This window comes from Papaver somniferum, chromosome 3 (genome assembly GCF_003573695.1).
Source record: "Papaver somniferum cultivar HN1 chromosome 3, ASM357369v1, whole genome shotgun sequence".
Classification (NCBI taxonomy): Eukaryota; Viridiplantae; Streptophyta; class Magnoliopsida; order Ranunculales; family Papaveraceae; genus Papaver; species Papaver somniferum.
The window spans coordinates 84,507,579-84,521,762 of NC_039360.1; the positions used below are offsets into that span (position 1 = coordinate 84,507,579).

The 14,184-nt window shown below is 37.9% G+C and overlaps 1 protein-coding gene across 2 annotated transcripts; it reads right to left on the reverse strand.

The window, feature by feature from the left end:
* Nucleotides 1-5,603: 5,603 nt before the first annotated feature.
* LOC113356705 (pre-rRNA-processing protein TSR1 homolog) lies at nt 5,604-13,858 on the reverse strand. 2 transcript variants are annotated; one of them, XM_026599917.1, is made up of 21 exons: nt 13,680-13,858; nt 13,510-13,592; nt 13,308-13,385; nt 13,083-13,208; nt 12,314-12,364; nt 12,057-12,200; nt 11,857-11,976; nt 11,654-11,731; nt 10,224-10,316; nt 10,028-10,150; nt 9,625-9,708; nt 9,464-9,541; nt 9,244-9,357; nt 8,478-8,553; nt 7,569-7,672; nt 7,216-7,475; nt 6,860-6,946; nt 6,532-6,768; nt 6,346-6,411; nt 6,173-6,236; nt 5,604-6,079 (listed from the first exon to the last, which is right to left on the reverse strand). In XM_026599917.1, the coding sequence occupies exons 1-21, from the start codon at nt 13,756-13,758 to the stop codon at nt 6,071-6,073; spliced, it is 2,154 nt and encodes a 717-aa protein (XP_026455702.1). In that variant the 5' UTR covers nt 13,759-13,858; the 3' UTR covers nt 5,604-6,070. The 2 variants fall into 2 exon arrangements, with proteins under 2 accessions (XP_026455702.1, XP_026455703.1); XM_026599918.1 differs by having other exon boundaries at nt 13,308-13,368; nt 13,680-13,731.
* Nucleotides 13,859-14,184: the final 326 nt, after the last annotated feature.

Here is a 14,184-nt window from a genome sequence, read left to right on the forward strand (position 1 = left end):
CCCCCCCCCCCCCCCCCCCCACACCCCTCAAAACAAAACCCAACCCCCTAATGTCTGCAACAAGCATCATATCTCTAAAGGTTCAGAAGGAGTCTTAGGTGGGCGATCCCATATAGTTTAATTTAACTTTCGTTAAAAGCGTACCTCTTTGATTTTGATCAAAGCAAGAAATAAAAGATTTCCTGGTCTAGTCAAACTTGAAGTTTGCAGGTGCTCAGAAGATAACTTTAAGCAGCAACTGTAACACTTATAATTTTCCCTTAGTTTCCTGCTCAATCCCCTTGTATCAATCTATCTACATTGGCTTTATTCTACAAGTTCTTCAATTCAATATGAGGAATTTAGGCTACATGGTTACATGGGTGAGTCCCTTGGATACTCCTCTTTTCAGTCCTGGTATGTCTCTCTCGATAATCCTATATTATTTCTATTGCTCTTGTGTGTTAATATACCTGAGTAACCTTCAATCTTTAATCCTCACCCTAAGAACCAATTTTTTCCTTAATCTCACTTTTTATCAACTAAAAAGCCTACATACTATTACCACTTATAATCTCTGACAATTTAGATTTGACAGGTCTACCTACAGGATTATTTGCATTACTAATCTAAACAATCTAAGAAAACAGTGCCTTGTTTACTTAAGCAATTATAATTTAAACATTATCGTAATCATCATGATAAAATCCAGGAGACCACAATTTGATTTCAAACCCATAACTATTTTCAACAACAAAAAATTAAACAGTACCCTGTTTCACAAGTTAATCCAAAATAGAACTTTAGTCTTATGCATTCACCATAACCCTCACATCCCTCAGAGCTATGCTTTGAAATCTACCTTTTTAGACAGTATTTGCATCTTCAGATGCATTTGTAGCTCCCTTTGCAGGCACTAGTGCAACGGATTCTGGTACTGGTGCAGTAGATTTTGGTACTGGCATAGGCAAAGGCTCATCTGCTGGTACATCTTCAGGCGGAGTCACCTCTCCTAGACCTGCATTAGCTATCACAGCAACATCTGTAGCCATCTGCCTTATCTCAGGCGCCAGCATAAACAAATTCGGGAAGATAACTGCATCAACAAGGAGAGGGATGGAATCATTCTCATGAATTTGGGATTTGACATCTTCAGGAACTGGTGCTGCAAAAACCCCTAACGTGCACCCCCACAAACAATACGTTGATCTCCTACCAGAACCACTCCCTCATTGATAATGAAGCGGCCTCGACGGGGATGCAGTGCATACAACACCCATCCATCTTTAACTCCCCAATGCCAATCTCTAGCAGGATGAGAAGGTCCTCTTTGCTGATTTTGATCTCCATCTCCAGTTTTCGCCCTCTTATTCTCACCATTTCCAGACCCACCACCTGTATCTTCATCACCAATACCAATACCACTACCACCACGATGCACGCTTCTCTTCACCTTGCCACCACCTCCTTCTGGAGAAGTTCTGCTCCCACCAATACCACTACCTTACATCAGGTTCTTATTAGTAAATAACAAAGCATACTTTTGCAATTCTACTTATAAAACACATATAATTAACATCTTTTCTTCTTGAATACCTTCAGGAGATTTTTGATCGATCTTCATCTCATTGGAATCCACTTCTTAATACATAGTTTGAAATTTTCTCAACATTAAAAGACTATATTCTTGATTGGTTCTGATTGGGAAAAACTGACTGAGAAACTAAAAGAACTGCTCACTATTTTGCTTTTATTCTGGCTGGGAAGAGCAACAGTCTTCTCATCACAACCGTTAAACTCCTCTTGTGCGTGGTATTACTATTTTTTGTCCTAGAGATTGGTATTACTTGATTTTACAAAGTGGCAATCCTACTGGCTATTTACAATGGTCTAGTAAAAGTAACTACATGTTATTGGCTCATGCGAAACGGCATCAAACACTTGGAAGTTACAAAGCTACCACAACATCGGGTCGGACCTTAGATACATTTAAATGGTCTACTCTCTGGAGAATCGACCCACTTGGGGACCCATTTCATCTTAGAAAGGTGTTACATACATCTCTGATTCAGCTGCTTACTCCCCACATACCGTCTCAGACGCAAGCTGAGTCGTATTCTATCTGTGCTACTAATTCTTGTATTTTGGGCGAACCCATAAACTTTTGGTGGCAGTCACACAATATCTCAAATTTTGGCACGGTAAGGGGAAGCAGTAACGAGGTAGGATTGCAATCATCACACATCGTGGCAACCATCAACCACAACAAACGGGTAAAAACTCTTGAACCTCACTTAAATTTAGATCTCCCTAACGCTCTAGTTCCCAGTGGTGTTATATTTGACAGGTTGCGATCCAAAATGCCTTTAGCCAGGGCCGACCAAGTCAACAAGTCATTAGATGACCGCATCAACCACAAGTACAACTATTACAGTATTTCCACTGTAATGGTTATCCGCTTCAGTCACAACAAGGATCAATGTCATCCCGTGAAAAAATTTCAAATTAAAGTTAGTCACATCAACATCACCCTCATTGTCTTGTTTCTTAACTATACTACCCCAAGTGAACATAACCTTCACACCTCTTTCCTTCTCTGGTATCATAAACTCAGTTTAATGGCCTCCTCCTCCAATTCTAATCCGCCATCCATTGAGAATTTGGTAAAGAAAATGAACACAACCTTAACCATTCCTGAGGATTTGTTTCCAAAAGTTTTCATCAATTCTGAGAATATCAAAACCAAGCAAGTTCAAGATTGGAAAGGATGTTTCATTGGTAAACTTTGCAGTAATATCTGCTTCCAAACATCCAAAGTTAGTAACTTCATCAACGCAAACTGGGAAATGATCATCATAATTGAGGTTGAAGTTTGGAACAGAAGAAGAAATTTTTACATTATCAGAACTACTCATGAAGAAGATTACTCAACTTTGAGGAATGGAGGAACTAGAGGGGTTTTTGACAAGCTGATGGTTCTAGTGGGAGTCCCTGCTAAAGGTCCTGAGCTCATTGATGAAGAACTCTTCTCTAAAGTTATGATCTGGCTCCTAGTGAATAGAATCCCAACTCACATAATTCCATATATACCAAACATTATAAGACCAATTGAAGTTTATTAGGGATCCAAAAAACCTTGCAGTGTATCTCAACCTCCACCTCTGTTGTTCTCATTAACGGCTCTCCTGATAAATTCTTCAAACCTTCCAGAGGGATAAGACAAGGAGACCCTCTATCTCCTTATTTGTTTATATTCTGCATGGAAGCTCTGTCAAGAACCCTTCTTCATGCTGAGGAGCTAGGCATCCTCACTGGTATTAAGATATGCAAAGCTGCACCATCTGTCAGCCATCTCCTTTTTGTTGATGATTATATAATTTTCTGCAAAGCCAATTTGATGGAAGCTCAAAACATAATGAAGATTCTCCAAATCTTTGGTAGCACCTCTGGACAGTTAATCAATTCCAACAAGTCTGGAGTCTTTTTCAGCAATAACACCAATCCAGACCTCATCCCTCAAATCAGCAGTTCCATGGGAGTTCAAATACTTCAACTGGATGATAAATATCTAGGCTCACCCCTCTTCACCCACAGAAGCAAAATTAATTCTTTCAATCCTGGAGTGGAAAAGCTGAAGTTGAGACTTACTAGCTGGAAAAATACTCCTCCAAACCCTGCTGGAAGAGAAGTTCTCATCAAGTCTGTCACTTCTTCAGCATGCATATATCAGATGAACTGTTTCAAGGTGCCTAAGAAAACCTGCGAAGACATCAACAACCTTCAAAGAGATTTTTTCTTGGGAAAAAATATAGAAAATCCTTCTGGCTACTACCCTAAAGCTTGGACTGCAGTGTGTAAACCCAAAGACCTGGGGGGACTAGGATTCATGAATATGGAACTCTTCAACATCTCTATGATAACAAAAATTGGATGGAGGCTTGAGCAGGACAAAGATTCTATATGGTTTAAGCTCATGGATGCCAAATATCTCTTAGGCAGGAATGTACTCAACATGGATACAAAAGCTAAGGATGGAGATTCATGGGTATGGAAAGGAATCCTAGAAGGCATCAACAACATACAAAATCACTGCCTCTGGAGAATTGGAAATGGGAAAAGGATAAAGATATGGGAAGACATTTGGATTCCTAACTCCTCTCTGAAACATCCAAAACCATACAATTGCCCACATCATATTGAAATGCTAGAGTCCTTACTTCTACCAGATGAAACTTGGGATGCAGCTCTAATACTTACCTATTTTAGCAATGACAAGGCTGCAGTGATTGTCAATTTGCAGACTCACCCAAATGAAGAAGATAGAATAATATGGGATCTCAATGATAAAGGTGTTTTCTCTGCCAAGGAATTATACAACGCAAAAATTGAAAACCTCTACAGAAATGACACAATTACAGGGAACTGGACAGCTATCTGGAACATGGAAGTGGCACCAGTTATCAGAATTTTTCTCTGGAAATGTGCTCATGGAATACCATCTTCATTGACTGGTTGAATTCCTGGTTTCAACCTGGAACTACTAGTTTAAACTGCAACATCTATGAAACTACATGTTGGTATATCTGGAAAGCGAGATGTGATCTCATTTTCCAACAAATTCAGCCTAATGCGGGAATAACTTCTCTCCGTATTAAGCAGCACTTGTGCAATCATAATAGAATTCATCATATGCATGGGAATATTGTGAACAGTTTTCCTCTCTTGCCTGAGGAAACTGATATAACATCTCAATATAATATTACTTCCTATACTCTGAATACTACAACGGAGTTTGGAAATAATATCAACATATGCACACTACAAGACTCTGCAACCTTATTATATACTACACTGCTCTGATAATGGCAGATTTTGCAGGAAGCATCATTGGAACCAGAGGACATCCAGGATACTATGGAGCAGAGGGAGCAACAGAAGGGGCAGACCTATCCTTCCAATGGGCCAAAGGATTGCAGCACACAAACGTTACAGTATCTGCCGAGGTAATGGAGATTCTAGTTCGTTTCAAATTACTCTATCATGAAGCGGTTACAGGAAGATTTCACATTAGCTACCACGAAAAAAGAAACTGTCCTGATGAAGAAGAAGAAGGAAATAGTCCAAGTTTGGGTATTCAACCAATATCTTTTGTTTTATTGAATCTTAACATCATCCAAAGACAACAAAACAGGGATGCATCCAATTTAGCTCTTTTTTGTAAAAACAATGCTGGCAGGTTAAGTGGCATTTATGCTACCAATGCCAGCACCAAAACTATGTTTGGGTCTTAAGTGCCTTATCGGCCTAAGCTTTTTCTATATAAAAAAGACAGAATTAATAGATCATGTCATCGAAAAAGTAGCCGATTTTGGGCGAAAATTCTTAGGACAGCTTAGTTTATTTTGTTTTTTTTTTTACTTTTTGACATGTAGAGAAGACATTTGATTTCTTGGAGATACGACCTACAACACTAGGGGGGAGCAAAAGTTCTTTTTGCGAGAGGTAGCCGGGAGGCTAAACACTTGAGGTGAGGGACAAGGCGACTATTTAATATAAATCGTATAAATCATACATCATAAAAATAGTACGAAGCTATGCTACATAATACGACTTGCATGAATATATGCATTTAATATGACTGTAATTCTGTAGATTAGAGCTAACCACAGCCAAATTCAATTGGAAGCCAAGATTGGTGATCATAATTTAGTGCTGGCAGTAGAGGGCATCCCTTTCTTGTTTAAGCAAAAATCATTTCTCCTAATATAGGTAAAAGCAGAAATACAAGCCCGTCAGGTAGGCCTTAAGAGAGCTAGAGATGTGGGAGAAAAGCATTGACAAAAGCCCCACAAATAAGCACAAATCTCCCCAAAAAGATAAAAATAAAACACATCCCTAGCCTAGAGTTAGAGTTGGTATTATAAGTTAAACGAAAGCCTAGTTGGCATTGCCCATGAATCAGGAAACCTTCATCTCACTCAAGCATCGAGAAGAATTGGAAATCTTTGCTCAGGCCACTTGGGGTATACACGTTTAAATAAACTCATGCAGACAGTGTCGTGTTGCTGAATACTGCGATTGAAAGTACACTTCATCGTTCCTGGAAAAAAAACACAGCAAAAAACAGATTATTGTAAGCCTTAAATATCTCACAACAAAACCGTTAACTGTTAAAAAGAAATTGGGTAATTACCATGTGTACCAACAGATTCTTTAATGTTACCACGAACACCGTTCTTTGTCCAGATTTCGCAGCGCTACTCACCATCCACATTGAAAGAATCAACATCCATACACATCTTTACAAAACTTTGAGTAAGAATTAACAAACAATATACAAAACATCATATGGTAAACTTCACATACACATCTATGGGATCGTGAAACATATAGCGCACTGTAGCTTTTAGCTTAGACACCCTTCGAGGGTAACTACAATGAAAATCATATAGAATTAATTGAATTACTACAGGTGATATAAGTTCAAATTCTTGACTTTCCAAATAAAAGTTACTACAAGCAGTCGGGAATATTTTGAATACTAGAACTCACCCAGTAAATGTGATTTTCTTAAGTATAATCCTCTCTGGATCGATACTCTTTAGTGACCCTATAGCAGCAACAGAAGGGAAGCCAACTTCTCCATCCCGCCCCCTCTTTAAGGCTTTTAAGGGTGAAGGAGGAAAAGAAATTGGTGCATATACAGAAGCAATTGAAAACCGTCCTTCGTGCAAAAACTTTTCCATTTTGTGCTGATGCGAGTTTATGCTATCTAAAGAAAATATCGGCCTGCATAACTCATTGTTTCAACATTCTTGCAATTACAATAACAAACAATATATAACGAACAATAAGAATGCTTCAACTGTCAAGAAATTACCTAGCAACAAATTGCCTAAATCCAACATGAAAAATAAGAGATTCCTTTCGTTTTACAGGAAATTGGTACGACTTGTGTTTCTTTATGCTGCATTAAAAAAAAAAATCTCTTATGAATTAGCATATTCAACAAACCTTATAAAGATATGAAATAAACTGAACAAGAACACAGTTAATGCACAGGATGAAGACTTGATTGTTTCTTTTAGGGGCCAATGAGAAAGCATGTGTTATTCAATCTTCAAAACTGAAGAGAGGCTAACATTTCTTCGGCATGCTGAGCAGAGCTATTAACAGTGAAAACACACCTAGAGGGAGAGAGGTTTTGATAAAATAGCATTCGAATAAAAATTTTACCTATAATGGAGAACGGACATCTTGGACTCGTGCTCCAAAAGCCCGCTGGCAACCACAGGCTTTGACTTCACCAAAGAACAGAGTCTTAAAGCAACACTAACTGATACGTCCTTAACATGAATCCTTGCGTAAGACCCAACAGGAATGCACTCATCCAAAGTACGTTGCCCGATGTCCCTGGCATTTTCAAGCACACATTTCTGTGTTGCCTTGTAGTTATGGAATGAAAAGATTCTAGCATATTCACGAGGCGGAGGATTCTGTCATTCATAAAAAACTAAAAATCATATAACTGAAGTTCAAAAATTAATTCCTGCAAGAGAAAGATAACCTTAGGCCAAAAAGATTCTGACCTTGTCTTTCCACACAGAAGTTCGAAAAGATTTGAGACCTTGGTACTTGCCAAAACGCACTCGAGCCAAAACATCTAAAGGGGTATCCACTTCATCTGGGTATTCTGCGACGACAAGAAGTAAACATGACAGTTAAGCCAGCTTCTGATTACATATGCTAGTAATCTATGTGTGATCAACCTAAAGTCTATGAGCGCAGTGCAGCGACTTTATGTTAGTTATCTATGTATCTAATGCAACCATGTTGAGTTCATGTCTGGTGCTTGCCTTGTCCCGGTGAGCTTTGTTTTAACAGAGGCAAATATTTCTACTTAAATTGAGTGAGTTAGAATTACAGAGCAGAAGGAAGAAGAGATACAATTAAACATGCTAACAAGAGACTGAAAGGTTCTTAAATAGGTGGCAGTTCTGCACATGGAAAGAAGAGCTGAACCTTCCAGAAATCTTCACAAACAGACTCCAAGGCTTGCTTGTACGTTTTTATATAAAGAGTATCTAAAACAATTTGGCCATGAAAAGGCAATCACAGATTCAAAACTAATGGAACTTAGAAACTCAGAAGGAAAATTTATTTCCGAAAAGGACTAGGAAAAGGAAATAATCTCACACAGAAAGTAAACTAGAACTCGAAGTCCTAATTAAACACCAACCAGAAAATAGAAACCTAAGCTATTAGAGCTGTTTGAACTGATCAAACTAAGGAGACTTGTTCAGATGGTCGTCCTACACCGTGGTTCTGATCTCATTATAGATTTAACAGGGCTCGAATGTCAATTGTATAACCGCAAACTTTTCCAATGATAATCGATGTTGCTAAAGAGAGTGGTTCTTGCATATTGGAACAGAATAATATAGGTGTGGAAAAAAGAACCAGTAAGATTTCAATGCCAGAAACGAAAAAAGGTGTACCTTCATCTTCTGCCTGTGCATCATGTATCTTCCGAATCTCATCTCGAATCATTTCCTTCGTGATGTCCTCATCCTCCTGATGAATTTGAAGGCATTAGAATACTTTAATAAAGCTAGATAAACAACCTCATTAGCGCAGAAAAAAGAAGCGGACATCTGAGACTCCACCAAGCTAAACAGCTGTTTTTCCTTGGCAACTCTGACCAAGAGCTCAATACTACCCCTTAATGATTTGTGGAGCTAAGATACGCTCAGACTAAGGTGTTAGCTGGCTGGGCTTGGCCTGCCAATCAAGAAATATGGGAGATAAATGCACCAAGTATTGGCGCTATCCATTTAGGGCTTTGAACAGTAAGGAGGTATCATTTGGCGGGAGATAATATCCCACCACCTCTCCCCAAACAACATACCCCCAATCATAATATGGAGCATACACATATATGATACAACTACGCTAGTCAAGATATGAAGAGCCAACATAATTAAACAAAATATATACAGAAATGCATAACAAACATATATTATGTTACTGACTAAGTGTGACTTTCAGTTGAAAAAAATGACAGCATCACTATTTAATGGATTCATCATAACTGTTCTTCCAAATAAAATCACGTACCCTGATTTCTCTACATAACCAGATAGAGAAAGTATTTTAGCCTATAGGAGTTGTAGCAACGAGCAGCGAAAAGGACAAAATGAAAACAAGAGGAACTGCAAAGGATTTTGATAAAACCTTAATAGTACTGCTACATAAATCACTCACCTCCATCACAGTATCAGCATCAACATCTTCATCTGAATAATCCTCTTGGTCTTCAACGTGGAAGCAATCACTCCCTGAGTCTTGGTTATCTTTACCCTCAAAAAATTCAGTAGCCTGCTTCAGCCAAATGATACACATGTTTTCAGAAAATCACATCTACAGCAGAAAGCATTGAAAGCATAAATTGGATGTGCAGCATGTATTCAAACAAATCAAGAACCTGGTTCTTATAGGTATTAATCATGCTTCGTCTCTGATACTCATCTGCTTTAGTCATTTCCATCTCTGTCGGCCAAGTCTGATATCAAATACCATGTAGTTAGTGGACTTACCTGGGAGCAAGTATCCAGAGTGCAAGAGCACGAAAATTTGTAAGATTACATGTTCCCCTGGATCAGGTTTAGGATCATTTTCGATGACTAAAGACTGCTGCTTTGACAGATCAGGAAATAAAGAGTGAATGATCTGCATATAAAGAGAGATGTCATCCATCCAAAATAGAAACTGCATATCTTACAAAGGGATGGAAAAGGAACGCTAAATCATGGATACTTGGGATATTATACAATGCTATAAATTATCCAACTAAAACATCTCCAAACAAAGAAAAATTGTTTAATAAGACAATAAAAAGACTAGGAGCCACCCCTTTTCTATCATGAGATATTAATTGAAGTAAGATTTAACCTTCTATTTTTTTGCTTGATCAAGCAAGATTTAGTCAATTCAAGAGAACAGTTAAGAAAAGACATCTAAAACTTTAACCTCCAGTAGATTTAAATACCTGTGTACCATGGTGCTCATCTGAGTCCATCAAATCCTGACCTGTCCCTGATTTCAAAGGATTGGGATCCTGGAGAACATCTATCTTTGACATCTGGAAGTCACCTGAACCTGACACATGAACCTAACTCAAAAGATAATGGATAAGCACACAAACATCTATCCTTTTATCAAATTCAAAGGAAGCAAGAAGTTACCAATTGGTTCACTGAAAGGTCATGTGCTCGCAAATACCCAGAGAGGAGAAGGGTACAGAGTCCAGGACTTCCATCATTGACTATCAAATCAACCTACAGAAGGATAATTGAACACACTGTAAAGAAGCAAAGCCAAGAGCAGCCTGAAATACAAAAAGATCCGATATCAACAATTTTCCAATTTATTAAAATTGTTTAATCAAGAACTACTAATCAACATAACCAGCAGCCCGTAATTTCAAGCAATTGCATGATATGAGAAAAGAATAGATGAAAAAGCATACATAAGGACACGCTATAGTACAAAGATTAGAAAATTACACAAAACTCACAAGGAGAACACTCTGTAATTAAGACACTTTGATCTGAGGTAAATACAGGAGACATGTTCACTTGGGAATTTGTTATTAATTTAACCTGCTATTAATAGCTTAAAGCAGTTGGGTTGTACATGCAAAGCATTTTAGATAAGAGATGAGGGCATTACATGAATGTGGAACAACAATTCCTTTTTGTAAGCAAGCATAAAATGCTTAACAGAATAGGGTGAGACCGCATAATGAATCAAGTAAACAGGATCAGCAGGATGCTCTCGCCAAATCCAGCAGATAACAATGAACATGTAGCTCACATTTTTATCTGGATCTCTTTAGTGTGGTAATGTACAAATGAAGGAGCAGGGAGTGATTAGTTATGACTACAGAAGCCTGAGATGATACCCATGACGAGGCGCATAGACACAACTATGTTAAAGATTTGCAAAAGTTCGACTTGTTTACTTCTGAAATCTTTAGTACTATCTTGAGTCAGTGTTGACGGAACTGTAAAGAGAAAACTAACTGAAACTATGTAATGCAAAGAGAGCCCGTTCACCAAAAGTGGGGCCAAGCGAAATCGAACAATTCACAGCCTGAATGTGTGTATAGAATATCAACCCCTATGTAAGTGGCATTTTCAAAGCCCAAAACTTTAGACCCTTCAAAGATGTACTCTCAATCAATTAATCACACATGTGAAACAGCCACTACAAAGTGGCACACAACTAAGAATGCATCGCCATCCCAATAACAATGTCTGTAGCCTCTCCATATGACATGTTGACAAATTAGAGTAGCAAACTTAAGTATCGTCTTTCAATGAAAGACAAACACTAATCTAATACCACAATGGGAAACTTACATAAGAATGCCAAAAGCAAATACTGTAGATGAAAAGAGCCATTGACGTTGAGATTTAAGATGGTGTGGATCATGACGAGATACTCACATATTGAATAACTAAAATGAGATCTCCTGAAGACTAGATATGTTTTATCTATTTGTGAACTTAAACAAAGAACTGGAATAAGAAGGGTCCACACCCTTTGTAAATGGACGACAAGCAAAAACCAAAAACGAAAAGTTAAGAAATTTTTAAGAGATTACGCATACCTCGTGAGCAATAAGGTAAGGGCGTTGACTTCGCCAAATAGGTACAGTGAGCCGGTGCTCCTTAAGGAGCCACATGAACTACAGCCAAATGATAGAGAAAATAAAATATTGCACAAAAAAACAAAGTTTAACTGAATGAAGATTTATTTATCGACAGCACAATCAAATCCGATAACAATCATCACAGTTACACATGGTACAACCTTATGCAGCTCCTCTGTTGTATCTGCTGGATAGAACTTAGAATCGGGAAACTCAGATGTGAGGCTGGACATGCATGTCTTCTTCATATCATTTCTTTTCTTGAGATCTAGAGATAGATCCTAAAAAAAAAAAGTTTCAGTTTTCAAATATACAAGTCCTTCAAATTGGAAACCTGTAAGCAGCTGGCAAAAATACTTACACGAATTAAAACAGCGGTGCTTGGCAAACCAAGCGCTTTAAAGACAGATAGGCATTGGCTTCCGAATGAATCAATATAAGAGCAAGTATCGACTTCTTTGGACGACGAGCGGGCTGACGCTACAAAAGCAATCAAATCTGCAACCTGATACCAAAGATCATAACGTTATGACCAATACATAAAATGCAGGTAGAGGTCATCCATCTATGTACTAAATACTCTATGAACTTTGAAGCCGTTTCTCACTGATCAAATACCTTGGCGAGTTCCATGCAAGTTGATAAATCGCCATGGGGTGCTTCCAAGACCTTTTGCAAGACGAACAATTTCAGAAATAATGTAGATAACCGTGACAGGGAATATATTAAGCAGCTAATATTAGTAAAAACCCCTTTGAAAGAAACAAATAGAGAATACAGTAATACGGGGAAATTGAGAAGTTATACATAACTAGGCATACTTGTTTCTACAAAAATGAAAAAAATATGATTGAGGGAACGGTACCCTGGATACATCTTGTTCCCACACTTCCCTCAGAAGGAACTAACGATACTTGCTATTTGTGGGGTTCTATACAAAAAGTAAAACTGAAAAACATTCTCCAAAACATCTCTCCAGTGGCACGATTTGCTTTAGTAGTTTTTTTCCCCTTAATTATCTCTCTTACAGAAACTTCTGTCAACTATGCCGAAGTCACAAGCTACAGGATAGCATAAGATGAGAAGGGTAATTTATAAGCTCCAGTAAGAGTTGCAAGGCTACAGAGATATTACCAGACAAGGTCGATCACATTTCACCAAAGTTAGATACAGTTTTTTTCAACAGTGATTGCTGAATAAAGCTTATGAGATGAGTAAGAAACTTGACTTCCCACTCTTTTTAGATATCATCAGACTTAGTTAAGAATAGATCATGGTAAAATTTCAACTGACCAAGTAGGCATAGCATATGATAATAACACTCGCCCACACATAAGCAAACTAGAAATAGTAGTGAGAGACAGAAGTAAAAAGATAGCTAGCTTACAGTTGCTCTGATTTTGTAGTGTGGAGAAGCAACAGTAGTTTTGTTTGCGTCTCCCGGAGATAGTAATCTTATGAGTTGTTCTTTGAGTCCTCTAACATTTACAGATGCAGTAAGTCCAAAAAGAACCTGTTTGTATACCACCAGCCGCATGAGGAATTGTCCATCTATGAATCACCCTAAACGTGAACCAGTAACAAATGTATAATGATGATATATTAAACTCACAATAACTAGAGGGGAAGTTCCTGAACCGATGGAAGCCCGTTTCTCTTCCAATAGGGAAGCTCTTTTCCGACATCGAACCCATTGAATTGCAATTTTTTTTATTTTAATTAGTTGAGGATAATAATAAACAATGGGAATTAAGACAAAAAAATAGTAAAATTAAAATTAAACAATTGGAACACAATCATAATTGTTTATTTACCATCTTGGTGTGATGAAATCGAGCAGCTTTAGACCCTTTTCCGACATGGTGATCTGATTTCCCGATTCTGTTCCCTTTAATATCTGGAATCCCAATATGTGAAATGTTAAAACAAAGGGAGAAAAAAAAAAGAGAAGATCATACTACTGAGGAGATAGAGGTGAACCAACCAATTCCAGACTTTTTACGAAGGCTATTACGAGATGATTTGCTCGATTTATGAGACTTGTTCTTTTGAGCTGACGGCATTTTGAATAAATAACTAAAAACTTAAATTAGGACTCAAAAACACTCTTAGAAAAACCCTAGAGGAGACTAGATACACCGCGGTCTTCAGACCAAAACCCTTCTTCAGACAAAAACCCTTATACTCCAATAAGAAACAAGCATGGACACAAGAAGCCAAAAAGAAACAAAGAAACTACAGTATGGAGAGGTTCTTCCCAGTTACCCTACGAGGTACCAGTGCAGGTTATACACGTGGATTAAATTTCACATCCTTCTTTTGTTTATAAAAAGGAAAACTGAGGCTCAGGCCCAACCCATGGATAGCCCGTAATATGAGGCCCTTAATTAAAAGAAGTTTAAATCTAGGCCCGGAGTTATTAAAAGACATTCATACCTTTTTATATATTGTCAAACCCATAACTAAATAAAATTTAAATCTAGGCCCCA